At 60.8% G+C, this 25,886-nt stretch overlaps 4 protein-coding genes across 8 annotated transcripts; 1 reads left to right on the top strand and 3 right to left on the bottom strand.

Annotated features, from left to right (window-relative positions):
* Positions 1–325: 325 nt before the first annotated feature.
* On the bottom strand, positions 326–9,527 carry Ccdc183 (coiled-coil domain containing 183; the record flags this gene model as incomplete). Its single annotated transcript, XM_042680895.1, has 13 exons — positions 9,458–9,527; positions 8,740–8,861; positions 7,926–8,003; positions 7,667–7,834; positions 6,931–7,035; positions 4,008–4,130; positions 2,526–2,651; positions 2,376–2,430; positions 1,865–1,965; positions 1,060–1,220; positions 690–858; positions 498–608; positions 326–422 (listed from the first exon to the last, which is right to left on the bottom strand). Coding segments are annotated over exons 1-13 (1,486 nt in total), but the record flags the coding sequence as incomplete, so codon positions are not given.
* A 2,154-nt stretch (positions 9,528–11,681) lies between these two features.
* Tmem141 (transmembrane protein 141) lies at positions 11,682–13,675 on the bottom strand. The gene is made up of 5 exons (XM_042681148.1): positions 13,561–13,675; positions 13,332–13,398; positions 12,977–13,060; positions 12,395–12,502; positions 11,682–12,053 (listed from the first exon to the last, which is right to left on the bottom strand). Exons 1-5 carry the CDS (start codon positions 13,612–13,614, stop codon positions 12,040–12,042), a joined length of 327 nt encoding a protein of 108 aa, XP_042537082.1. The 5' UTR covers positions 13,615–13,675; the 3' UTR covers positions 11,682–12,039.
* Positions 13,676–14,897: 1,222 nt separating this feature from the next.
* Positions 14,898–18,597, bottom strand: LOC122109009 (ficolin-1-like). 2 transcript variants are annotated; one of them, XM_042681142.1, is made up of 10 exons: positions 18,398–18,597; positions 18,086–18,199; positions 17,866–17,919; positions 17,613–17,648; positions 16,856–16,891; positions 16,341–16,373; positions 16,094–16,221; positions 15,684–15,813; positions 15,452–15,586; positions 14,898–15,351 (listed from the first exon to the last, which is right to left on the bottom strand). In XM_042681142.1, exons 1-10 carry the CDS (start codon positions 18,483–18,485, stop codon positions 15,104–15,106), a joined length of 1,002 nt encoding a protein of 333 aa, XP_042537076.1. In that variant the 5' UTR covers positions 18,486–18,597; the 3' UTR covers positions 14,898–15,103. The 2 variants fall into 2 exon arrangements, with proteins under 2 accessions (XP_042537076.1, XP_042537077.1); XM_042681143.1 differs by having other exon boundaries at positions 15,548–15,586.
* A 1,193-nt stretch (positions 18,598–19,790) lies between these two features.
* Lcn15 (lipocalin 15) lies at positions 19,791–23,558 on the top strand. Of its 4 annotated transcripts, none has more exons than XM_042681228.1 (7): positions 19,791–19,870; positions 20,927–20,965; positions 21,246–21,385; positions 21,531–21,601; positions 21,759–21,869; positions 22,451–22,552; positions 22,695–23,509. In XM_042681228.1, exons 3-7 carry the CDS (start codon positions 21,273–21,275, stop codon positions 23,015–23,017), a joined length of 720 nt encoding a protein of 239 aa, XP_042537162.1. In that variant the 5' UTR covers positions 19,791–19,870; positions 20,927–20,965; positions 21,246–21,272; the 3' UTR covers positions 23,018–23,509. The 4 variants fall into 4 exon arrangements, with proteins under 4 accessions (XP_042537162.1, XP_042537163.1, XP_042537164.1 ...); XM_042681230.1 differs by lacking the exon at positions 19,791–19,870 and having other exon boundaries at positions 20,882–20,965; positions 22,695–22,768; positions 23,490–23,558; XM_042681229.1 differs by lacking the exon at positions 20,927–20,965.
* Positions 23,559–25,886: the final 2,328 nt, after the last annotated feature.

The raw sequence follows: 25,886 nt of genomic DNA, 5'->3' as shown, positions 1-25,886 counted from the left end.
ACGTTCTGTGGCTTTAGCTTTTCCATATCATTGCTAAGTCACCTCTAAAAGCCCAGTGATAGAGCAGCAGCTCTGAGTGAAGAAGCCAGATGAGAGCACAAGGCCCCAAGTTCATGCATACACACATACCTACCTACATACATACAAGCAAGCTGTCCCTGTCCCCACAGCCCCCACTGTCCCTCTGGGATGTGGTCAGATGGAAGGACCACTACCCTCAGCCTCTGTCTCAGCGATTCAGGCCTGTATCTGGTTCTGGCTGTGGCCCCATGGCCCCTTCCCGGTGGCTGGGAGGACCCCTCCAGGTCCCCACCCAGAGCCTCACCTATCACATCCTCCTCTGAGTCTTCAAAGGTGATCCTGGTGTTGTATTTCTCCTTCACAGTGGACAACTCCAGAGCATCCTTCACCTTTAGGTCGGCCTGCATGCAGGCCCACACTCTTGTCAGCCTGGAGGGGACGTGGGGGCTCCAGGCCCTCCCTCAACCCAGGGCTACCTCATGCGTCATGGTTTTCATTTTCAGCTTGTCAGCCAGGTACGCCAGCTTCCCCTCACAGTACTCCAGCTTGCTGTACACATCCAGTGGGTCAGAGAGCACCACTTCCTTCTGCAGGCCAGAGGAAGGGCTCATCTCCGCTCGGGCCACACTAAGGGACCCTGGGTGGTAGCTCCTCTTCAGGGCTGGTACCTGGTGACTTGGCAGAGTGATGCCAATGAGCCGCATGTAGAGGTTGTCGATTCCCACCTGGATCGTCAGTAGCAGCTGTTGGCTCTTGGTCAGGTTTCTGGTGGCTAGCTGGAGCCTAGCTTCCTCCTCTTCCAGCTTGTTCTTCATCTTCTTCTCAACGGACTTAAAGCTGTGGAGAGCAAGGGTCACAGTGCCCAGGCCCAAGGAGGGTGCCAAGGCCTGGCTCTGAGCTGGGTCCCGAGCTTGGGAGCTCAGAGCTGACACACGGGCCTAGAGCTCCTCTGCAGACACACAGGCTGACCGGCCATGAAGAGGCTGCAGCTCCCTGCTGACATCTGCGGGATGGACAGCAGCCCTTGGAGCCGTGTACCTGGTGAAGCCGGGTTTCTGGTGGAATTTAAGCAGCGCCTGCTCGAGCTCCAGCTTCTTCATCAGGGCGTCCAGCTGTGCCCGTCGCGCCTCATAGTCGTCCATCTGTAGCTCCAGGTTCTCTTCAGTGTTCTTCTGAGCCAGGAAGCGGCCGGCAATGTCCTGACCAGTCCGGGCAGAGAGAAGCAGGTGCGGGCCTGAAAGGTGGCCAGGGCTCCGCAGCCCTGGTTTCTCTTGGGTGGTATACGGTGGCTAGTGCCAGTTCTCTGGGCTCAGTCACGATGTTGACCAGTGGTGGGCAGCGAGGGCTGTGAGGAGCCGGTTACAAGGGTCGGGCCTGAGCCGTGGCACACACCTCAAGACAGGCAGAGAGTGAGACCCTCACCTGTGGTGAGGAGACCACATGGCACCTTGAGCTGCTCTGTCTGATCATGGACAGGCTCACGTCAGGGCGAGGGACGGGAGCTGGAGGCCCCCAGACGATCAGCTGCCAGGATTACACTAAGCGGGCTGGCCGGAAGCAGCTGTTTATTCGGCTCTTTGAGGGTGGGAAGGGAAGCAGAGCTGGAGGTGAAGGCTACGCTCTGACCATTTGGGTGTCTAGCTCTTGGCAAGCTCCACGGAGGACGGGGACAGGGCTGGGATGTGTCAGCTATATCCTGGGTGCGTTTCCTACTCTAGGCCGTGAGGCCTGGGAGCCCCACGTCCGAGGACATGCGAGGGGGCTAAGCCTTCCTTGTCCTTTCCAGAGGGCCTACAGGCCCCGGATAGGCCCTTCACGCCCTGGGAAGGCCAAGCAGCCTTACCCAGATTTGGGAGCACTGCACAGTGGACTTGACCTTCTCCACCAGGGCTGTCACTTCCGTCTGGTACTCCACATCCACTGGAGATGACTCTCTCTTCTTCACTGGGCACAGCAGAAAGAGAAGGGCCGTGGGCATGCGGTGACGGCCATCAGAAATCTCTGTGTGTGCCAAGTCCCTAGGAAGATACCCAAGATGCTGGAGCTCCTCAGAGCTCTCTGGACCTGGACTTGTCCGCCTCAGCAGGACCTGGCGTGGGCACCCCAACACGGTCCAGGCAGCTGAGGACCCAGCTAGTATGGTACTGTGTAGCTCTGAGAAGTCATTGGGTAGCTGAGCCCTGGGGCAGCATCTCGGTGTCCCCATTAGGAGCAGCTGGGGAGAGGCGGGGGCCGTGTGTGTCTCTTACCTTGGTGACCACAGGTTATACCTGGCCTCATGGTGGCCTGCCTGGGTGGTCAGCCAGAGCTAGCCTCTGTGGAGACCCTGACCAGGGCAGGGAGCTGAGACTCACCCCTCTGGGTCTCAGCGTTTATTATGTTGGATGAGAAGTCCAAGTCTCTGTGGCCCTGATGGGAGAGAGAGGAGCAGGCACAGTGAGCCGAGCTGCGGGAGCAGGCTGTGCCCCAAGCACAGGGTCCCCGGGCTCTGCCCTGAGACACACCCGGCGGTACTTCTCGCTGGCCTCCTTGTTGTGGATCTTGTCATTGAGCTTCTTCTGCTGGTTGAGCCGGTTCTCGCGGGCCCGGCGCTCCTCGATAAAGGTCACCTCCTTTTGTCTCATGTTCCTCTGGGGACACAGGGATGCTGGGGGGGTGCTGTCTCACCAAGGCAGTGCTCTGTCCGTCTTTGTTCTGCAGGGCTTCTTGCCATGTTTCTCTTCCTACCATCTCGTGCACGCTGGCTGGCTCCTGCTTTCCTCTTTGGGACCCTCGGCTGGCACTCCTGCCTAATGACTGTTCTCTCCAGCTCAGTTCCCTCAGGCCTCCAGTCCTTTGCCCCCAGCCGCCTCCTGGCCTACATCAGAACCCATTCAAGTAGACTGACATGTCTAGATGTGAATTTATTATTCCCACTCCCTCCCTCCCCCTCCCCCCGCAAGAAACCCCAAACCCTGGCCTCTTTAAGTGCATCCTGCTTTGGTGGCTAAAACCAAAATCAATGCTTCTGCATCTTAGACACAGCTTTCTCCCTCTCTAGCTCCAGCACTAGAGATCACTGGAGTGACCTTCACTGCTCCTCCGGCCACTTCTACTCCATGACCAGCCTGCCGCCGGGGCCAGCATTTCTTCCCTAGCACCTGCTAGTATGTGCAGTCTGAGTGCAGCCTTTGGAAGTGTGGATCTTACCATGTGTCCCTTGCCTGTCTGAGGCCCCAGGCCACCACCAACGCAGAGGCTGTTGCTCCCTGTGCCGCAGCCTCCTCACAGCTGCAGGCCTTGGCTTTTCTGAACCTCTCCTCTTGAGTTCTGGCTATCCTTGCTGGGCCACTACTCCCCCCCTGCTGTGTGTGTGTGCATGCCAGTACTGAAGCTTGAACTCAGGGCCTAGGCGCTGTCCATTAGTTTTTTCAATCAAGGCTGGTGCTCTACCACTTGTGCCACAGCTACACCTCTGGCATTTTGCTGGTTAACTGGAGATAAGAGTTTCATTGACTTTCCTACCTGGACTGGCTCTGTACTGTGACCCTGAGATTTCGGCCTCTGGGGTAGCTGGGATTCCAGCTGCTGCAGACCACTCAAACACTGCCTTCTAGGAAAGCTGCCCTGGACCTTCTTGAGTAGGGAGGTCAGCACCCTGGACAGCCCCCAAACACCCATACTCCGCTATGTGGCATCTGCCTCACACCACCCACGTTGGGAGGACAGTGTATGCACCCACCCCGTCCTTGCTGTCTCCTCAGAGCCTTAAAGGAGTCTTGGCATAGCCTGGGGTAATAGGTAAACCCAGTCCCGGCTGCATCCACTTCATGGATTCTCGGTCCAAAGGGACTCCTCTGACCAGTGAGTGGACAGAGCAGCCAACAGGGACAATTGCTGGGTTCTTCCTGGGCTGCAGATGGTGTGGGCTGGGGGTGTCCTGGGGGGCCCTGTGCCGGTCAGGTTCAAGGGGGCAGAAGGTCCCCCGTCCTGGGCGCTGAGCTCACCTTCACCTCATCTGTAATCATCATGGCGTCCTGGGACATGACCATCATGTCTGACAGTTCTGAGCAGTAGTCAGCCACCAGGTTCTGCAGCTTGTCCAACTCCTTGGGGTACACTGCCAGCACCTGTGAGAGCCAGCAGGCAGTGGGCACGAGGGCCACAGAGATGGGGTGCCATTGCGCTCCGGGCTGGCTTCCCTGATCCCACGCAGCAGCCATACACAGAGGGCCAGTTCATGTGGACCAGGGACACTCAGTGTCCAGCCCCGCAGCACAGAGGCACATTTACCCATGCAAGCATTCATTCATTCATTTGCTGGCCTGAGGCCTTGAACTCAGGGTTTCCTGGTCTTGCTTGGCTTTTTCCTCTCACGGTTGATGCTCTACTATTTGACTCCAGTGCCAGGTAACTGGAGGCAGAATCTTGCAGACTTTTCTGCTCAGACTGGCTTTGAAGCATTATTCTCAGATCTCAGCCTTTGAGTAACTAGAATTATAGACGTGAATCATTGGTGCTAGTTTTAACTCTTTTTTTTTTTTTTTGGTGCCAGTACTGAGGCTTACACTCAAGGTTTCTTGCTCACAAAGTTGGTGTTCTACCACTTCAGCCTGGCATTTTGCAGGTTAATTAGATATGGAGTCCTGAAGACTTTTTTGCTCAGGTTGGCTTTGAACTCTAGGTCTCAGTCTGAGCAGTAAGGATTACAGGCACGAACCACTAGCACCCAGCACAGAGGTACTTTAAGATAGAACATAGCCAGATTCTGGTGGTTCACGCCTGTTATCCTAACTACTCAAGAGGTTGAGATCTGAGGATCATGGTTCAAAGTCATCCTGGGCAGGAAAGTCCATGAGACTCATTTTTTTTCTTTGTTGGTTGTGGGGCTTAAACTCTGGACCTGGGCACTGTCCCTCAGCTCTTCAGTTTAAGGCTAGCATTCTACCGCTTGAGCCACAGTGCCACTTCTGGTTTTCTAGTGGTTATTTGGAGATAAGAGTCTCATGGACTTTCCTGCCTGGGTTGACTTTGAACCGTGATCCTCAGATCTCAGCCTCTTGAGTAGCTAGGATTACAGGCGTGAGCCACCAGTGCCTGGCTCTTGAGACTCTTATCTCCAATTAACTACTCAGAAAACTGGAAGTGGTGCTTGTGGCTCAAGTGGTAGAGGGCTAGGCCTTGAGCTGGAGAGCTGAGGGACAGCACCCACGCCCAGAGTTCAAGCCCCATGACTAACCAAAAAAAAAAAAAAAAAAAAGATAGAACCTGATGGGCTGAGGGTCTCTCTAGCATGTATGAGGCCCGGAGTTCAAACTCTGAGTAAACCCTGGCCTACTCAGCGGATGTGCTGAGTTCAGTCTACCTGCAGGAAAGGCTAACGCTGAAGCCCAGTGGGGCTTGCTGGTTCTGAGGTGGAGGAGGGGCTCAAAACCTGAGCCTGGAGTCCTTGAGGCCGTGCTCAAGGCCACAGCCAAGTCTCACTTTACTTTGGGAAAGTTAATTCCTGATCTAAACAGTTGATAGCACAGCTCTTCTGCAAGGTTGCTATGGGGACCGAGGGAGAATGTAAAATGGCATGTTTCCTTCAGGGCCAGAGGCAGCAATATCCAGGGGATTACTATTTGAATCTTTAACTAAGTTATTAGTAATTTGAATATTTGCCTTTTTGGGGGGGGAATATGGATGAACATGGTAATTTTTATTTCTTGTTCTTTTTTTTCTTTTCCCTTTCTTTTTTTTGGTTAGTCTTGGGGCTTTAATTCTGGGCCTGAGCGCTGTCCCTAATCATTTTGTGCTCAAGGCTAAGGCTCTACCAGTTGTTTAATTAGAGTTAAGAGTCTCAGCTTGCTGCTGGTGGCTCACACCTGTAATCCTAGCTACTCAGGAGGCTGAGATATGAGGATCGCAGTTCAAAGCCAGCCCAGGCAGGAAAGTTTGTGAGAATCTTATCTCCAATAAACCTCTAGAAAACTGGAAGTGGTGCTGTGGCTCAAGCTGTAGAGCGCTCGCCTTGAGCTGAAGAGCACAAGGACAACACCCAGGCCCAGAGTTCAAGTCCTATGACCGACCAAAAAAAAAAAAAAGCACCCAGCTGAAGAAGGGAAAATGGGCAGGGTCTTTTGGTAAGGAGGCCAGGCAAGAAGCAAAGTGGAAGCGTGAAGCTGAGAGCCCCAGGGCAGGGCCAGGAAACAGGACCCACGCAGGAAAGAGTTGCATTACTTGTCCCCCCCCCAGCTCCTCCTGCTAAGCCGTTCCGTCCTGCATGCTGCCCTTTCTCAAGGCAGGGGTGTCTGGGGTGACGCTGTCCATCTCCGGACCCTCAGCTCCCAAGGCTTCCATTTCAGTGTCTCTCCGGCCACCCTTCAGCTCCTCCCCATCTGCTCTCCACTGTGGGTGTCTGAGGGCTTGCCACACTGTAACTCATGGCTCTTAGGAGCTTCTCCTCATGTCCTGTGCAGAGAACAGGGAGGCCAGGTGGGCAGCAGGCAGCAAGCTGTGGCCAGCAGGAGGGCTGGAAGGTGAGAAGGACTTGCCCTGTAGCATGTTAGGGGACGTTTGGCCACTTCTGACCCTCAGAGGCCCTGTGCTTAGCCGTGTTGCGGCTGGGTTTTGAGACAGAGCCTTACTGTGTAGCTAAGCTGGCCTTAAACTCACTGTCTTCCACTCTTAGCCTTCTGAGTGCTGAGATTACAAGCATGTGCTTATCACGTCCAGCCTTAAGTATGAGTAATTCTGATAGACCCTACAACATGCTTTTTGGAACAGCAAAAATAAGTCTGTATAAGAATGTTTTACAACTTTAGGGTCCTGCTTTGCTGGCAGCCTGGAAGATGGCTGCGGGCTTGGGGCAGCCCTACCCAAGTCTTCTGCCCCCACCGAAAGCTAAGCCTGTAACCTGCCCCTGTTAGCCCGAGGTGAGTAACTCACCCTCTTCAGGTGCTCCAGCAGGTTGAGGTACAGCTGGTGGATGTTGTGGCTGGTAGTAATCTTGATGACTGTCTTTTCAATGTTGTTCTCTAGCTGACGGATGACCTGGGGTGGGCTGAAGACTCATTTAGAGTGTTTGGGGAGCAGGCCCAGGGCCTGGAGAGCTCAGATCCTGCCCAGAGGGCATGGGGATCTGGGCTTTCTTCCAAGAGGGCTAATTTTTTTTTTTTTTTTTTTTGGTGTCAGGCCTGAGGCTTGAACTCTGGGCCTAGACACTGTCCCTGAGCTTTTTTTGCTCAAGGCTAGAGCTCTTTCACTTGAGCTGCAGCTCCACGTCTAGCTTTTTTAAATGATTACTTGGAGATAAAAGTCTAAGGGATTTTCCTGCCTGGGCTGGCTTTGAATCATGAACCATGATTCTCAGATCTCAGCCTCCTGAGTAGCTAGGATTATAGATTTGAGCCGCAGGCACCAGTTTAAATGATTAAGTAGTTGTTCAAAGGATTCAATTCAACCAGTCAATTTATGAGTAGGATGCACTCCTTCCCAAGAACTCTGGCTTCCCAAATCTTGCTTCTCTGACGGGGCTCTACTCCTCCAATGGGACCAAGCACAGCTCTTGCATAGCCCCGCCCCCGCACTGGAGCCCCGCCCACCGGGCCCCGGCCAGGCCCGCCCCGGCCAGGCCCCGCCCCGGCCAGGCCCCCACCCCCACCCCCGGGCCGGACCCACGCACTTGCAGCTGCCGCTGCTCTTCCCGCGTGGATTCCGACTGGCTCCGCAGCTGATCCAGCTCCAGCTTCAGGCCCTCCAGCTTCTGCCCGCGCCGCCGCACCAGGTGGATCAGCTCGTTGTGCGTGTTCACGCGGTCGAAGATGCACTTGCGCAGCTTGTCCTGCGCCCCCTGGGTCCGGGAGAGATCCGGGGTAGGCGAGCGCGGGGTGGCCGGAGAGCCCCGTACCCCGGGCGGCCGCCCGGGCCCGCCCGCCCCTCACCTCCATCGTGCCGTTCCTGTGCGCCAGCCACAGGGCCGGGTCCTTGGCGCAGACCTTGGAGATGGCGCGCTGGTCGAACTGCGGGGCGACCGGGCGGCTGAGCGCTCCGCGGGCCCTGGAGGACCCCGGCCGCCGCCCTGCGGGAGCCTCCGCCGGCCTCCGGGTCCTGCGCTCCCCGGACGAAGAGCCAGCTGCCAGGCTGGGAGGCGGCCGGCCCCCCGGGGCCAGGCACTCCGGGTGGCGGGCTGCGGGTGGCGGGGCGCGGCCGCGCGTGGCGGGGCGCGGGTCGGGGTCGCGCGTGGCGGGGCGCGGGTCGGGGTCGCGCGTGGCGGGGCGCGGGTCGGGGTCGCGCGGGTCGAGGTTGCGCGTGGCGGGGCGCGGGTCGGGGTCGCGCGTGGCGGGGCGCGGGTCAGGGTCGCGCGTGGCAGGGCGCGGGTGGGGTCGCGCGTGGCAGGGCGCGGGTGGGGTCGCGCGTGGCGGGGCGCGGGTCAGGTCGCGCGTGGCGGGGCGCGGGTCGGGGTCGCGCGTGGCGGGGCGCGGCCGCGCGTGGCGGGGCGCGGGTCGGGGTCGCGCGGGTCGAGGTCGCGCGTGGCAGGGCGCGGGTCGAGGTCGCGCGTGGCGGGGCGCGGGTCGGGGTCGCGCGTGGCGGGGCGCGGGTCGGGGTCGCGCGCGGCCGTGCGTGGCGGGTCAGGGTTGCGCGTGGCGGGGCGCGGGTCGGGGTCGCGCGTGGCCGGGCGCGGGCCGGGGTCGCCCGTGGCCGGGCACCCGCCCCACCTCGCCCGGGGAGCCGTCTGTGTGAGGCCCAGCCCCGCACCTTGGCGGTGAAGGCCCTGTCCTGGGCGCTTTCCCGGATGTGGTCGCGCAGCAGGGCCATAGCGGTCTTGTTCTGCGCCAGCTTCTCCTTCATCCCTTGGATCTGGAGCGTCCGGCATTGCTCTGGGGGTGGCCGCGGGAAGAGGGGCCAGCTGAGGGCCAGGCCCGGGCGAGAGGCCGAATGCGGGGGGACGCCGCGCGCTGGTGCCCGGGCTCCCCCCGCGGGGCGCGGGCTGCCCCGCTCAGGCCATCCGCCGAGGCCAGGGCCAGCAGGGCACCTTCGTCTCTTCCAGAGGCCGCCTGCTTCCCTTCCGCTCCCTCAGCCGCTACTGTGTCTGTGAGCATAGATCTCCCTGAAGCCCCCTCCCTCCCCCATCTCCCCTCCTGTCGTGCGTGGGAGGGGGAGGGGGGGGCAGTGTGGCCATTGCCCTGCGGGGCTTTGTATTAAAACAACAGAAACTTCTGTGGGTGAAGGTCAGTGCTCGAGTGCTTGCCTAGTACCCTCCAGGTACTACCCCCCCAAGCAAATCCAACCCAAAGTGAGATCTGCCCCTCCCCCACACATGGGGGGGGAACGCAGTTTGGTAAAAATAAACCTCTCCCTGCCTGAATACCATACGGTGTTCTCCTTATGGGCCACCTGTACACCTACCTATTTCAGGTACCTAATGCCCAGGACACCCCGACTGCTAGGTGGGCCAGCCCAGGGTGTGGCTCACCCTGGAGCCGAGTGATGGTCCTCAGCTCCTGAATTTCTCCCTCCACCTCTGCCTCTCCCTGCAACTTCATGGTGGCCCTGGGGGTTCCTCAGGGCTCTGTGCACCTTCTCCTTCTCAGTGTGTTGCTTGTTCACAGAGCTGACATTCAGATTGTGTCTGGAACCTGGGCCCATTGTGACGGGAGACAGTGTTCTGAATGCCTTGCCCAGGGACCTTGGAACCTTAGCTGCCCACCGCGGTGACTCTCGCCTGGATGCTGACTGTCATGGAAATGAATTCTGTGGTGGCTTCTTGCTGCCCAGGAACCCTGCTGGTTTTCAGGAGCCTCTTGGTAGTGGTGGTGACTTGGAGTGGTTTGGCACACCACTCCACACCTACACCCTGTTCCTCTCTGACCCCCTCTTGTCCCTAGGCCCGCAGAGCTGCTCCCAAGCTTATTACACCTGTCATCACCAGGCAGGACCACCGTGCCACAGCCACGTCCTGAAAGCCCATGCCCGAGACGACCCAGTGGGCACCTCCCACTTCTGCCCCTCACTGTTCCATCTCTTCCATTTCTGACCTGTGCTGCGCCTCCTGGAGCCCAGCCTGCCCACTTTCCACCTGGCTCAGACCCTGGGCTTGGTTCAGTTACTTACCCCACACAGGGTCCACGCCACACCTCTGCACCCCGCTTCTTCCCTTAGAGCAGTGCGCCTAGGGCTTGGGAGATGTCTGTGCCTCTCAGTCCTGGGGCGGAAGGCTGAGGCCAGGGTGGGCTGCGCTGGTGTCTCTCCACAGCGTGCACGCCCCAGCTTCTCCCACCACGCACACAGGCTGGCCCCTCCCTAAGTCCTCAATGGTCGATCTCCTAGACTGTGTGCTGATCTCGTGTGAGGACACCCGGAAGATTGGATTAGCCACTCCTGTGACCTCATTTAACTTCAATCACCCCTTACAGGTCCTGGGGGCTTAGAGCTTCAGCATAAGAATTTGGGGACACAGCTGGGTGCTGGTGGCTCATGGCTTTACTCTGAGCTACTCAGGAGGCTGAGATCTGAGGATCACGGTTCAAAGCCAGCCTGGGCAGGAAAAGCTGTGAGACTTTTTTTTTGTTGTTGTGGAGCTTGAACTGTGGACCTGGGCACTGTCCCTCAGCTCTTCAGCTCAAGGCTAGCGCTCTACCACTTGAGCTATAGCACCACTTCTGGTTTTTCTGGTGGTTTATTGGAGATAGGAGTCTCACGGTCTCTCCTGCCCTGGCTGCCTTTGAACTGCAATCCTCAGATCTCAGCCTCCTGAGTAGCTAGGATTACAGGTGTGAGCCACCAGTGCCCGGCTAGAGCTCCTGAATTTTAGTGGGACACATGGCCGCCCAGAGCAAGGATACCTTCCTGGGTGATCTTACCCGTAGACAGTTCGGCCTAATGTGAACATCAGTGGTGGATTCCATGTCTTCCTCCACCCTCCTCCTTCCTATTAAATGGTAGGAAGACAGTGGCTGGGGTAACTGCAGTCACCTGGAACCATGATGTGGATTTGGGAATGGGGGCCATTACAGCAGGGAACAGACTGAGGAGTCTGAGTTATTGAGCCCACAACTTCCCACACAACCGCTCTCAGCATTTGGCTTACGGAAGAGCCTAATACCTATTGAGCAGTTCGATAACTTATTATAAAGGAACATGATTAAGTTCTTTAGATGTGGGGCTGCAGGGAGGTGATTAGGATTAGATAAAAGTCATCTGTTAAAGCCATGGTTATTGTACGGTCCGCCCTGGGAAGGCAGAGTAGACTCCTCCCTCTTCTTGGCTAAGTCTTCGCCCAGTACCTGCCCATCACCTAGGTAACTGGCACACCCAGAGGCTGTCATCTCCCCCTTCCCCAAGGTCATATTCTCCTTCCGGTGTGGAAAAAGCCCCTGGCCTTGGTAAGTCCTGGCCTGGGGGTGGTTTGACCCTTTTCCAGCCTCCTGGGCTTCGAACTTTACCAGAGGCCAGCCAGTAGTTCAGCAAATAAACTTTTCTCCCTGGCCTGACTACTGCATGGTGTTCTCATTCCTTGGCAATCTGGTCATTTACCTGACAGTTATCAACAAAGTCACAGGGTAAAGTCCCTTTGAAGGAGGGGGAGTGACCAGAGATGTGTGTGCCTCTTTGTGTGTTTGAACCTTTGCAGGAACGGAGACTGAGCCCAGGATTCCATACATGCTGGGCAAATACTGTACCACTCATGACTTTCTCACTCAGAAGAAAGGATGTCATTTATTCACCTCACATCCCCAGTACCCAATGTCCCCTTGAGTCTCGGAGGTTTAGGGGGCTGAAAGGTGACCCTGAGCTCCTGGGACAGTGCAGGAGTCTCCTCCACCTGCAGGCTGCTGCAGGGCCCTTGGCTCACGGTGCTGACCCTGTTTCTTGTCATCTTGGAGTAGAGCTCACCACCCCAACCTTTTCTGAGCCGACTCCTTGGCAGGTCTCAGGTGTGTCAGATCTGGCCGCACATCTGTGCAGGTGGGGGCAAGGTCTGGAATTGGAGGTGCAGAGGGCTGTGTTTCAGGGCTGCCTCTGTCCCAGATCCTCCACATCTCAGCTGGAGTGCGCCTAGCTGCGGCCATCTGTTAAGAGGCAAAGGGTGACAGAGCTGTGTCCATGGTTGCTCAAGGTCCTGCCTCCAGCTCACCATGGGACAAGGGCAAAAGCTTGGTATTGGAGGCTGGGTCCCAGGATCCCGGGCGCTCTTCCTCGAGTGTCCACATGGCTGCTGCGCCCTGCCCACACTTCTCACTGCATTCTTCCCTCTGTCTGGGAGTCTCCTTGACCCCTTAATCTTCCTGAGCTCTGCTGTGCCCATTCCCAACCAGCCCTTTGACTGGGAAGAACAGGTGGGAAGCTTGCCCCCCCCCTCCCCCCAATTCCAGGCACTAGGGCCTAACTGCTCCCTCTCCAGACCACTCACCTGGGCTCTTGTCTTTGGGGAGCTGCCCTGTCTCCAGGAAAAGCCAGAGGTTGCTGCATTTCTGGGTCTCCACTCTTGTCACCCCATAACTTGCCACAGAACCAACAACTGGGGAACAGGAGGCAGAAAGGTGGTGGCTGGGGCTTCAACCTCTCAGAAGGGAAACGGCCGGGGGCCAGCAGCTCATGCCTATCATCCTAGCTACTCAGGAGGCTGAGATCTGAGGATCACGGTTCAATGCCAGCCTGGGCAATAGTCTGTGACACTCTTATCTCCAATAAACCACCAGAAAACCGGAAGTGGCGCTGTAGCTCAAGTGGTAGAGCGCAGCCTTGAGCTGAAGAGCTGAGGGGCAGAGCCCAGGCCCAGAGTTCAGGCCCCACAACCGACAAAAAATAAAAATAAAAAGGGGAACAGGGTGCAGGCTATTTGAGAAGGAATGGTGGGCGGGATTCCATGGGGTTCTTACCCAAATGGGGGTCCCGTGCCAGGAGCAAACTGTGGCATCCCACCCCCGCTAAGGACCCGGTCACCCCGACAACCCGGGTGTGTGTCGGGGCGCAGGCCTCCCCGGGAACGCACCTGCGGCCGCCAGCAGGCTCCACTGCCAGGGGTAGGGGCGCCTGCGCCGGAGGGCCGTCAGCAGGCCGAAGGCGGCACCCGCGCCTGCCGGGAGCCCAGGACTCGGGTCGGCCGGCGCGCGGGGTGCCTGCGGGCCGCCCGTGCGCGCGGGGTGCCTGCGGGCCGCCCGTGCGCGCGGGGTGCCTGCGGGCCGCCCGTGCGCGCGGGGCTGGGAAGCCGGGATGGGAGGGACGGGAGGGATCCCCGCCCTGGGGAGGGGGGAAGGGAACGGGTGGGGCGGTCCCCCCCCCCCCGCTGGGGATCCGGGACGGGAGGGCGGGGCCCCGGGACGGGAGGGGCGGGGCGGACCAGCTACCTGCGAGCAAGGTGAGCACGCCCTTCACGAAGGCGTGGGACTGGCACGCGGCGTACTCCCGGAGCCCCTGGGCCGGAAGGGGCGGGGCTCAGCTCCCGCGCCGTCCCCGCCCCTGCGGGCTCGGAGGCCCCCCCCCCATCCCGGACCCCACAGCGGTCCCCCCTCCGCCCTCCTCCCGGACAGGCCCAGCCCACAGGTCAGCTTCTGAGTCCTCGCCCGACATTCTCACCGGGTGCCTGGCGGCCACGGCGTCATCCACACGGGACAGGCCCAGGTTCACCATGGCGGGCGAATGGGGGAGCCGGCGGGGGGCGGAGCCGGGGCGGGGCTACGGAGGGAGCCTGCGCGGGCGCCGGAGGGGGCGGGACCGGGGCGGGGCTACGGGAGAGCCTGCGGAGCCCCTGGGGGCGGGGCCTGTATGGAGCTGGGCGGGGCCTGTTTGGAGCTGGGCGGGGCTGGGCGGGGCCTGTTTGGAGCTGGGCGGGGCGGGGCGGGGCCTGTTTGGAGCTGGGCGGGGCGGAGCTGGGCGGGGCGGGGCGGGACCTGCGCGGAGCTGGACGGGGCGGGGCGGGACCTGCGCGGAGCTGGGCGGGGCGGGGCCTGCGCGGAGCTGGGCGGGGCGGGGCGGGGCGGAGCGCAGCGCAGCGCGCTGCAGACTGTGTTCTCCCAGCGCCCACGCGGCCTTCTTTCCACCCGAGCCTGAGGCGGGTGTCTTGTGTGTCGGGTCTGGGCTTTGCTCGGCCCTGATGGTCAGGGTTAAGCCTCTTGAAAGCGAATGGGCTGCGGATGCCGCGGTCGACGGGAGTCCACGGGTCTCCTTCCGCGGGCCGGCCCCCTCCCTCCGCCCCTCCTGGCCCAGCGAGTCTCGGCTGGGTGTGTGGTCGGTGAGGGCGGGGCGCCTGCCTGCGGTCCGGGGTCTCCACCGCATCCCCGGGCCTGGGCCTGGCCTTCCTGGCCCAGAGCTGTAGGGCTGCAGCCGCTGCTCAGCCTCTGCCTTTCCGGGGGGTCTCCTTGGTGGGCTTGCATCCTGAGAGTGAACCAGGGGTGGGTCTCAGCCAGCTCTCAGCCCTCTAGGCCTCAGTTTCCTTGCAGGTGTGGATTTCTGCTTGCCTGCAGGGCCATTGTCTGGTCTGGTCCCTGGTCTAGCCTGTCATCCTTGGTCATCTTGGGAGGACCTGCCTGCCTTTCCTGGTGTTCCTAGGCTGTGCCCTGCACTGGCTACTCTGCCCTATGTTTTCCATGCCTGGGGTAACTGTGGAGATCTGTGGTAGAAGGGGCGTTGGCAGAGGCCACCCCAAGTCTCTTGAGGCCTGATGTGCCCCTCTGTTGGTGTCTAGGTGTGTGCAGGGCTGTGGTTGGGGCTGAGCTGGGTTCCCCTTCACATCCCCATTCCTACCAGTCTGCTCCTGGAAGCAGGCTCTGGCAGAAGCTGGCTGCTCCTGTCCTCCCTGGTACTCTGGGAGGTGATCCAGAGGTCAAGGTGATCTTGGGGCCAGCAAGGACGCCCGGGGACCTCCTCCTCCTGTCTGGGCCTCGGTGGCCCTGCCTCCACAAGGCCTTTGAGCGTGTCAGGCGTATGCCCTGCTTTTCATCTTTATTTGTGCCAGCTATGCAGTGACCCTCATGCACTGTGCATGCACTGGACAGATTCCCGGAGGAACAGACAGCAGACAGCACACTGCAGGGCGCATGGGCTTTGGATTTGTGTGGCCTTCTGTCCATGTTCTCACCTGGCCTGGGCATGGGGGGGTCAGGGTGTGGGTGCAAGCAGCCTAGGCTTCCCGGATCTTCATCTCACACACCTTGTAGGAGTAGCGGTGGCCCCTGCCAGTGAGCCAGTTGATGCCATCAGCGTAGCTCTCGTGGGAGCCCGCCAGGTAGCGCCCGTTGAGGTTGGAATGATGGCAGTTGTTGTACCACCAGCCCCCTCGGAACAGAGCGGCACAGTTCTCACTGTGCATGTCGTTGTCCTGGTCCTGGGTTGTGAAGGGCATGTCTTTGTGGTTCGTCAGGGAATCTCCTGGAAAGAAAAGCCCAGCACCTGTCAGCTCCCAGAGCGCAGGCACAGCCCGGCCCTCGCCATGCCCTGCCCAGGGCCTCGCGATTTCTCCAAAACCTACCTGCAGTGCCCCCCAGAAAGTCACCCAGAAGCAGCCTATACTTCTCCTCTTCCCCCGATATCTGGAATTGGCTGTATTTGGCATACACGGCTTCACCTTGAAAACTCTGCAGGTCGATCCTCAGCTCCTGGTTCCCTGGCCACAGCGCAGGAGGAGGGAAGAGAAGGGCTGAGTCCCAGGCGGCAGCGGGGAGGGTGTGCGGAGGCCTGGCTGGCCCGGGTACCATCCTCACCTCTGCTGGTGAGTAGGTGCAGGTAGTCATTGCCCAGCCAGAACTCTGTGTTCTGGTCGCCAAAGCCTCTTTTATAGGATTCCCAGTTCCGGAAGAAATCCACAGAGCCATCCACTCGCCGCTGGAAAACCTGTGGGACTCAGGGACATGAGTTGTGGGTTGCGGGGCCTCCCTCCTCTCAACACAGAGGCACCAGTGGGTGGGAAGTAGGGGTGAAGGGGCCACGGGGCGTGGGCAGGGTCACTGGAGGCTTGAGTGCAGCCGTTACCACTGCTGCGGCCTCACCCCATTCTTGTTCTGCACCCCTCTTCATGGAGGTGGGAGTTCTGGTCGGGGAGGCCCCCCATTTTCTCTCTGTACCCCGCCCCTGCGCTGCCTTCCCGAGTGCTGGCCCGAGGCTCGGTACTCACGGTCCAGCCCCCTCCGTCCACATCCATGTCGCACAGCACCTGCAGTGGCCGGCAGTCCGGGAGGTAGATGGTGTACCAGCCGGTCAGGAAGCCACCCTGGGCCAGCACATCCTTGCAGCTCCGGGCCCCTGTGCCGGGAGGGAGAGGGCAGGGGTGGCCTGCTGGGGGGGTGTGCCGTGTGGGCTCCCCAAGTCCCCGGCTCACCTTCCCGCCGGTGGTGGGGTGGGAGGGCCGGCCGGCCGCTCACCTCTCTGGCACAGTGTGTCCTTCAGCGCTGCCCCTGGGCAGGAGACATGGTATCTTTTTGTTGGTCCCTTCCCCTCCCACCATGCCCCTCCCACTGAACTTCTCACCCAGGTCCCTCCCACTGTCCCCAGCCCCTCCCAACACCCCTCCCACACAGGCCCCTCCCACCATGCCTCTCACCACTCTCACCCAGGCCCCTCCCACCGCCCCTCTCACCCAGGCCGGGCACAGCCATTAGGTCCCCACTAGCATCTGGCCCCTCTGAGGGGTGCTGGTTGCCCCTCCCCGCCTTTAGTCCCTCTGGCTAAAGTGCTGGCCCCAAAACCAGTGTGCCCTGAGGCTCCGTAGCCAGGTCAGCCCAGCTGGGCTGGGGGTGTGAGCAGTCTCCTCAGGCCCCAGGGCCTTCCTGGGGTCCCCTTGTCCTTCCACCCGCACAGGCCCAGGCCAGGGGTGCAGGGCCCTGCCGGGAACCAGCAGCCAGGCTCCTCTGGGAGTCTCAGGTTGGGGTGTCCTCACCCAGCGAGGCTGTAGCTCCACTGTCACCTTTTTCTCCTGGACAGATGCAGGGAATGGAGAGCTAGAGCCTGGACCAAGTCCCCGAGCGCCCCCAGCTCCTCTCCACACCCCACATCAGGGACCCCGCCCTGCAGGGAGCTCCGTCATGCAGGGAAACCGACATGCAGGGAGCTCCGTCATGCAGGGAAACTGACATGCAGGGAGCTCCGTCATGCAGGGAGCTCCGTCATGCAGGGAAACCGTCATGCAGGGAGCTCCGTCATGCAGGGAGCTCTGTCATGCAGGGAAACCGTCATGCAGGGAGCTCTGTCATGCAGGGAGCTCCGTCATGCAGGAGCTCCGTCATGCAGAGAGCTCCATCATGCAGGGAGCTCCGTCATGCAGGGAGCCTGTCATGCAGGGAAACCGACATGCAGGGAGCTCCGTCATGCAGGAGCCTGTCATGCAGGGAGCTCCGTCATGCAGGAGCCTGTCATGCAGGGAGCTCTGTCATGCAAGAGCTCTGTCATGCAGGGAGCTCTGTCATGCAGGGAGCTCTGTCATGCAGGGAGCTCCGTCATGCAGGAGCAGGCAGCCATTAGCTGCTCCCAGAGGTGCACCCTAGGAAGATCTTGGGGTTGCTGCTGGGTCCCCCAAGCCGACCAGATGGGTCCAGGCACTCCCTCTGTCCTCTGAGCAAGGCTAGGGTAGGAGCCACCCCAGACCTCTCACCCAGAGCCCCCACCCCCTCCCAGAGCGGCTCCGTCTGCTCATTCACCTTTGGCTCCTGGGGGCCCCATAGCTCCGGGCTCTCCTGTGGGTGTAAGAGTGTCCTCACAATCAGCCCCCTGAAAGGAAGAGGTGCTCCTCTTCCTACTGCATGTGTGCAAGGGGCGCAGGAAGGGAGGGGGAGAGGGATGAGGAGGGGAGGGGGAAGGGAGGGATGGGAGGAATTCCTGTGTACCCGGCAGTCTGCCCCAGGGTCAGGGTCCACTGAATGCTCCCACGTCCAGCCAGGGGCCCCCTCCTACCTGTGCTGCCAGCCGGCCCCCTCTTCCCCGGGCTGCCCGGGGGTCCCCGGTCTCCTGGAAACACAGACAGCGGAGCACACGGCATCTTTGGGGTGGGCGTGGGGAGGGTTGCGGGAGGGGGGGCTCCCGGATGGAGCCCTCAGACCTCCCCCCTTCCTCTCCCCCCTGGATCTAGACCCTCAGACCCCACCCCTCCACCGCACCCCGGGTCTGGCCCTACCACTCTCGCCAGGGCTGCCTGGCTCCCCTTTGGGCCCTGGTGGGCCAGGAAAGCCAGGGCAAGTTTGGATGATCGCCATCTTGTCCTGGGCCCCCAGACCCATGATCTTCACATCTGCACAAACAAAGAGGGTGGGGCTTCAGGGCAGGGCTGCCCCCTCCCGCACCCCTGTTCCTCAAGCCTTGGTGCCAGTCAGAACACTCCTGAGGGTTCCCGGCTGGTCCACCTGTCAGGCCTGTGTGTGTGTGTGTGTGTGTGTGTGCTTGCGTGCGCGTGCGTGTGTGTGAAAACACATTTGAGCAGCCCCCTCACCTGGACAGGTGCCTCCCTCCTGGCCCAGTGCCTGGGAGGAGCAGAAGCAGAGCAGGTACACAAGGGGCTGCAGGGCAGGGCGCCCCATTCCTCTAGGGAGAGCAGCTGCTCCAGGGTCCAGAGCTCAGTCCTCTGCCCGCTCCGCCTCAGTGAGGAGTGAGCTGGGGCTCTTCCTGCCGGCCGCAGCTGGGGTGGCCTGGTCCACGATCCTCACAGCTCAGCTTCCCCCCCCCCCCCGCCCCCGGAAAGGGAACCCAAGTCCCGGCAGGCACACTTCCTGCCTGTCGCCAGCCGCACCCAGCCCCGCACCCAGTGCCCCCGTGGTAGGGGCCCGAGCAGGGGCCCGAGCAGCCTCCTGTCGTGCACATGGGGGAGAGGTGTCACCGGGGCTCGGACAAGGAATGGCCACAGAGGGGCTGGGCAGGGGCCCCTACTCAGGGTGCAGCGTCGGCTCACTGTGGGGGTCAGGCCTGGTCTGGCGGGGTGGAGATGGCCGTAGCCAGCAAGCATGGAACTCACAGGGGCTGCGTGGCTGGAGTGGTTTGGTGATAGAGGCTGTGTGTGCTTGGTATGGTGGCAGCCCACAGCAGGCCGCTCTGTCTTAGGCCTGGCTGCCCAGCTGCTGCGCCTGGCTGTCCGTCAGCCAGCTGCCTGGGCAGCTGCAGCATCCAGAGCTGCAGGTTGGTGGCTGCTACCCAGGGTGCCCCTCTCCTGCACTCCCGCCCCCAGGGAGGCTGCTGGCACCAGGCGCCAGAGGACGGGTAGTGTCCACCGCCAGCCACACCGCGGGCCTGCCTCTGGTGCCACCTGGGGCTCAGGTTAGAACCAGGTTCCCCCTCCGGAGGGCCCTTACTTGCTGGGCAACCTCTGGCGATTGTCCTTGTCTCCTTGATTTCGTGTTCTCCTCTGTGTGGGAAAGAACAGAAATCACTGCATCTGAATGAACTCTTTGTACCGGAGCCAGCCACCCATCTGCCACTGCCCCAGAGCCCTGGAGCTCCCCACAGCCAACAGTCTCTTATGGAAAAGTTACTGTTTCTTGAGAAGCAGGACTTGCCCATGGCAGATAGATGAGTTGGGATACGCATAAAAGCACAAAAAGCTTGTTCCTTTTTTTTTTTTTTTTTTCTTTTGTGGTACTGCGGTTTGAACTCAGGCCTTTGTGCTGGCTAAGCAGACATCCTACTATTTGATCCACTCTCATTTTGCATAGATCTTGAAAATTCAAGATGGAGTTTTACTCTTTCCCGGGCCTGGCTGGACATCCGTCCCCCATTTGAGCTTCCTTCTCAGCTGCCACGGTGGCTTTCCCCATTACATCTAGCTGTTCTTCTTCCCGTAGCTGGGGAGACAGTGGTGCAACACTGCCTTGCTGTTGGTCCAGATGAAAAGCTTCAAGACTGGCCTGGAACTGTAGTCACCCAGTCCCTGCTTCTCAAACATCTAGGATCACAGGCTGGAGCACTGAGCCAGGTGGTTTGTTCCCACAGTTCTTGCATTGTTTTGGCCAGTACTACTGTTTGATGCTTGGTGGGCAGGCACTCCTGGAGGGCTTAGAGTGTGGCCTCCCAGAAGCCCACCCTGGAAGTATGGGAGGTGTTGTTTCTGGAAGCTCTGGGAGGTGTGCAGGGTTTATGTGTTGTGTCTGGAAGGTCTGGGAGGTGTGCAGGGTTTATGTGTTGTGTCTGGAAGGTCTGGGAGGTGTGCAGGGTTTATGTGTTGTGTCTGGAAGGTCTGGGAGGTGTGCAGGGTGCTGGGCGTTGTTTCTGGACTAGGGTCCCTGGGGTCTTGAGGGGCACAGAGGTTACCTGGGAAGTCCTTCCCCCACTCTAACCTCTTCCAGCCCTGGCGCCTCGCCGGCGTCATTCCCATGGGCACACTTCCTAAACTGGAGATAAGGCGGCCACCGATAACCATAATCCACTCTCAGTGCCGCCCAGCCCCTCCTGCCCAGGTAGGGCTGTGTGGGGACTGTGGAGGCGGGAGGGAGGAGGCCCAGAGGTGTTATGGCTGTGCTGACACAGAACCGGGGCCTGGAGGAGGCCTGGCGGCCTGGCCAGTGGTGACCCCAGCTCCTAGTTGAGGATGAGAGAGAGGAGCCCTGTGTTCTTGGGTCTGGGCGGGGCTGCTGGCCGAGGACAGTCATGCCCGGCTTCTTCCCAGCTGCACCCGGGGCCCGAGATGGTCGCGGCAGAGGGAGACGCAGCTCCTGGGTCCGACGGCAACCCTGCTGGCCAATGCCAGTGTGTGTGGGAGCCGGGCTGTCTGGAGTGCTTCAGGAAGTGACCCCTGGGGTCAGGGGGTACACTTGAATGATTGTGCCAAACAATGGACAAAGCAGGGCTAGGTGTCCAAGGCGCCTTCTGCTTCCTCCCCAACCTGCCCTTCCGGTGAGCCCGGGGCTGGGCCATAAAGCCGAGGCCGCCTGGGCTTGGAGTCTTGGGGTGCTGGGGCTGGAACACAGGTGTGGGAATGGGGCTGGTCCTGCCGTGCTGGGTCCTGGTGCTGCTCTGGGTGTCTGTGGCTCAGGCTGAGGTCTTGGTGCAGCCGGACTTCAATGCCCAAAAGGTACTGGGCTTTGCGCCCTCCGAGCGCCTGTTGGGAGCATGGCCGCCGCCGTGCTGGCCTGGGCGTGGGCCTGGCCGGGGGCAGCTTTAGCACTGCTGTCGTCTGATCCAAAGTGACCCTGGGCGTGGGCGACCGTGGGGCTGGGGCCGTGGGGAAGGAGGTAGAACGGGGCCTCCGTCCGTCTGTCCGTGGGTCCGAGCTGGGGAAGACCACCTCTCGTCCCGGGGGAGGGGGTCTGGCGTCGGCCGCCCGCCTGGCTGGTCACAGAGCTGCCCTGCAGTTCTCAGGCCTCTGGTATGTGGTGGCCATGGCGTCCGACTGCCAAGTCTTCCTGGGCACGAAGGACCATCTACTGATGTCCTCCAGCACCATCAACACCACCGCGGAAGGTGACCTCAGTGCCCACATGGTCTTCCCCGGGTGAGTGTCTGCGGATGGGGCCGGGCGGGGGAGCCCAGAGCGTGGGGGGGGGGGAGGTGGTGGGAGACAAGAGAGGGAGAGGGGGAGAGGGGGAGAGGGGGAGAGGGGGGAGAGGGGGAGAGGCCACGCTGTCTGTGCTCTCCAGGGCGGAAGGCTGCATCCAGGTGGACGCTGACTACCTGAAGGTGGGCTCCGAGGGCCACTTCCAGGTTCCAGGTGGGTCTTGGAGCTGCTCCTCGCGGGGTGAGGGGCTGCCTTTCCGTTGGAGGTCCCCAGCCCTCCCCCTCCCTCCCTCTCTGCCCCTCACTCCCCGGGGCTCGAGGTTGCTCATGGCTGGGTCACAGCACTGGCCACGTCTTCACCCGCTCCTTAGTCTTGCACTACCTGGACGTGCGCGTGGCTGAGACCGACTACAGCTCCTTCGCCGTGCTCTACATCTCCAAGGAGCTTGTGGGGGCTCTCAGCACCACGGTGAAGCTGTACAGTGAGCGCCTCCCCTCCTTCCCCTCCCCCCGCCCCCCTCCCCTGCCCATCCACCGCTCTCCTTCCCTCCCCTGCCTCGCCTGGTTCTTCACCCAGCACTAGCTGCTTTCGTTGCATTTCCGGCTGTCCCAGGTCCTGTACCTTGGGGTCCCCCGCCTGCCCCTCCCTGGCCCTCAGTCAGTCATCAGTCAGGGCCAGCCTGGGTCTGGCAAGGACTGGGGTTGAGGGCCCTGCTGGGACAGACACCTCAGCAACGGGCTCCCTGCTCTGGGGTGAACACCGCTCTTCCGGCCAGCCTCCTGCTGGAGTGGTGGAGAAGACCAAGTGAACATGGGGGAAGGGGGGGAATGGTGTGGAAGCTTCCGGAAAAGGCAGGGGGGTGGTGGTGGTGGAGCAAAGCAAATATAGCCTCGGAGACATCCCGGCCACACCAGCCACTACCAGGACCTCATAGGAACTGGGAGGTCTTCTGGGTGGCTGTGCCCGCTGCCCAGCCTGCCGGCCCCCCTTGGGGAGTGGGGAGTGAGGCCAGGAAACCTCTGGTATCTCCCCCCCTTCCCCCCCCCCCCCCCCCCCGCCCAGGCCGGACTCAGGACCCCACCCCCGAGGCCCTGAGGGCCTTCCGTGACTTCTGCCCCACTGTGGGGCTTCAGGATGACCTGATGATCCTGCTGCCCAAGTCAGGTGTGTGGTCGTGTGGGCGCTGGGTCCCCTGGGGCTGGGTGACCCGTGACCTCTGCTCCTCAGCTTCCCTCCTTCCGCCACCCAGGCCAGGCCGGGGGCCGCGGGAGGGCGCAGGCAGCACAGATGTGTCTTCCCCCCACAGACATGTGCTCCCCCGGGGACGGAGGCACCCTGGCACCCCCAGAGGCCCAGGCCAGCCCCTCCCAGGAGGCCACGGTGAGATCAGTGTCCTGTGCGGGCTGGGCCAGGCTGGCCCTCAACCTACCGTCCTCTCCCCCCTTCTGCCTGGCGAGCCTCTTGGAAGCCCCTCCCGCCCCGCTGGGAAGCCTGCCTTGGTTTTCTGGGGCTAAAGTGCCACAGCCTGAGCCCTTAAACAGCCAGAGTGGTGGACGAGGTGTGAGGGTCACCGGCATGGTGGGGGAAGATTTGTGGGCTTTCCTGGGGTTCCTCCAGATGTTTCTGTAGCCTGCCTTGGTCCTCACTTCCTTTCCCTAATTTCCTACAGTTTGTTTCCTTTCAGGTAAGCTTGAGATTGGCTCATGGCTGCTTTCTTCTCTCGTGGGCTGCCTGCCAGAGGGCCTGGGGGTTTGGGGATGGGTTAACTGCTCATGGATCTAAACAACCCAGTGAACCCTAAGCCTTCCAATATGGTGGTAGGGGGTGGGGGTCGATGTTCGATTACCCTCCTGTTACCTCCACCCCTTTACCCAGGGCTGGGCAGAGCCTGGGGGGCGGAGTTGTCCCTGCCCATCAAGACTGAGGGACTCCTGGGGACGGGTAGGGTCTCTGGGGTGGTAGTGTGGGCGTGGGGTGTTTCCCGGTTTATGGAAGTTCTGGTGGAGAGTCAGCTGTCCGGCCTTGTGCCGTGGCCAGCTTGTGGGGAGCAGCAAGCACCTCTGTCCAGGGTGGATGGCACAGCTGCACCTCCTCTGCGCAGGGTGAGCCCGGAGCCCTAAACCTCACCACCCCCAGCACAGAGTGAGGCCCTCATCCTTGGACCCCCCGAGCCTCCCAGCCCCCACTACAGCCTCCAGCCCGCCGGGCTTCCTCCCGCCCAATAAACAGACTCTGCAGCCGCACAGCCTTTTGTCTTTGTGCAGGGAAATCGCAGGTCCCATCTTGATCCCAGCCCTCCTGGGGAGACTGAGGCAGGGAGGTGGGGGCGAAAGGATCCCTTAGCCCCTTGAGGTTCTTCTGGTCTGGGGGTGGGCAGGAGGCTGCAGCCAGGCCTGGACCGTGTCGGGGGAGAATTGAGCGTCCCTCTGCGGCCCCCAGGTTCCTAGGGCCTCTGGGGAAACTGAGATGCCCTGTGTCACCAGGGCTTTCTGGGGGGCAGGAACTGGATGTAGAGCAGCTGGAGTGGGTCCAGAAGAGTCTGCAGTCCGCCACCCACCCCAGCTGCAACCCGGGCACAGGCGTTAGCTCCAGAAGTAGGCGGCCTACTCCTCTGCCACCACCAGTGGCTCTGTGCTGGCCGGCAGCTCCCCTGTGGCTGCCCATTCCACCCTCTTGTCTAGAGAGAGGCACTGAGGCCTGGGGCCTGGCAGGTTACCAGGACCACCCCGCCGGCAGGGAGCGAGGCTGTGATTGAGCACCAGCGTGTGCGCGTACCCTGCTCCTGATGCGAGGTGGGGTACGGGGCAGACCCTCCCAGGGTCAAGGCCTCTGTGTCCTTGTCCTGGAGACCTTTCTTGTGATGGTCCAGAGCTCACATGCAAAGAGCATGTGGCATCAGAAGGTTCTGGTCTATTGCCTGTGATCCTCAGAAGACCTGAGCTGGAAGCGGTCAGCGCTGAGGGGCCCTGTGCCCTCCCTGTCCTGGGCACACAGGGAGCCACGGACTGCCCTTGTCCTGTGCCCTCCCTGTCTGCCTCTGCTGTCACCCTGCACGCTGGCTCAGCTGGGGATCAGCCAGTCCTCAGCCGGCCTTTCCCTACCTCTTGTGGTGATTCCTCTCGGTCTCCAGCCAGCTCTGGACCCATGTCCTAATGTCCCCTTGCGCCTGCCCAACAGGCCATCTGGGGTCCATCATAGCTTTTCCCCCACCCCCCAGTGAGTAGCATCAGTGACTGGTGGACAGGACCTCTTCTTAAGCCCCTCGGCTGGGACCAGGAACACGGACTGGGCAGGTGTTGCTTCGGGTCCCCGAGGCCCCTCTCAACATGTGGCAGCTGTTCCCTGCTGTGTGAGCTCCCTGGGAGCTGGATCCCGGGTCCCAGGGCGTCTGTGTCCCCCAGGTCACCGCTGAGCTGATCACCTCCCCGGGCCCTGGGAGGAAGGCTTCTCATCCGGGCACCCCAGGACTCTTTGCCCTTTTTCATTTGTAGGGAATTGGAGGAAGTGAGTGTGGGAAGATGAAAGGGAAATATTATTTTTTAAACTTCTTTCCAGAAGGCAATGTCATAAATAAAGTTGTTTTTGAAAATAAAAATTGTCTGTCTTAAGAAATAGTCTTCATGGCTGGGCGCCGGTGGCTCATGCCTGTAACCCTAGCAGCTCAGGAGGCTGAGATCTGAGGATCGCTGTTTGAAAGTCTGTGAGACTCTATCTGCAATTAACCATCAAAAAGCTGGGAGTGGAAGCTGTGGTTCAAGTGGTAGAGTGCTAGCCTAGAGCAAAAAGTGCTCAAGCACAGTGCCCAGACCCCGAGTTCAAGACCCAGGATGCACGCGCGCGCACACACACACACACACACACGTCTGATCTGAGAGGTGCTAGCTTGCTTGGTGAATTTGAGGGCTGCCATGCTGTCCAAGGCTGCTAGATGTGTGGGGTCAGGAGGGGTCACGGGAAGGCTTGCCTCTGTTGCTGAGGTGGGGAGTTGGGGTGCGAGCGGCCCCACCCCATCCCACTGTTGTCCACACAACGAAAGTGCCAGGTACAGCTGCCATCTAGCCGAGGTGGCCCATCAGCCTGGGACCTTCAGCCCTAAGAAAGCAGGCCCAGGCTCCTGGGTCTGCATTTCCCCCTGATATAATCATGGGCTCTGGTGGGTTTAAAGCTGGTGGGTGCAGGGCAGGCGCGGGTGGTGAGAGATGCCGCCGCAGTGTCCTGGCCATGGTCCTCCCCTGTGGTCCTCCCCGCTCCGGCTCCAGGACGCTGCTGACACCCTGCGTCCCTGCAGGTGTGACCCCAAGAGTCTGCTTACCCCAGGCCGGCTGGTTCCTCATGAGCACTCTGTTGCTGTCCAGCTCACAAAGCCCAAGACAGAAAAGTAGTGAGCTCAGAAAGACTTTCCAGGGAAATGAGCTTTTCCTCCCAAGCCCCACTGCCTGGCTGGCCTCACACACAAGCTGCACCTGGACGCTTCCCTACCAGTGCCATTCCCAGACTG

The sequence above is a fragment of the Dipodomys spectabilis genome, unplaced genomic scaffold (assembly GCF_019054845.1).
Source record: "Dipodomys spectabilis isolate Male_0828 unplaced genomic scaffold, ASM1905484v1 ptg000067l, whole genome shotgun sequence".
In the NCBI taxonomy this organism is placed as follows: domain Eukaryota; kingdom Metazoa; phylum Chordata; class Mammalia; order Rodentia; family Heteromyidae; genus Dipodomys; species Dipodomys spectabilis.
The sequence above is the reverse complement of the archived record's forward strand: the minus strand, read 5'-3'. Positions and strand labels throughout refer to the sequence as shown.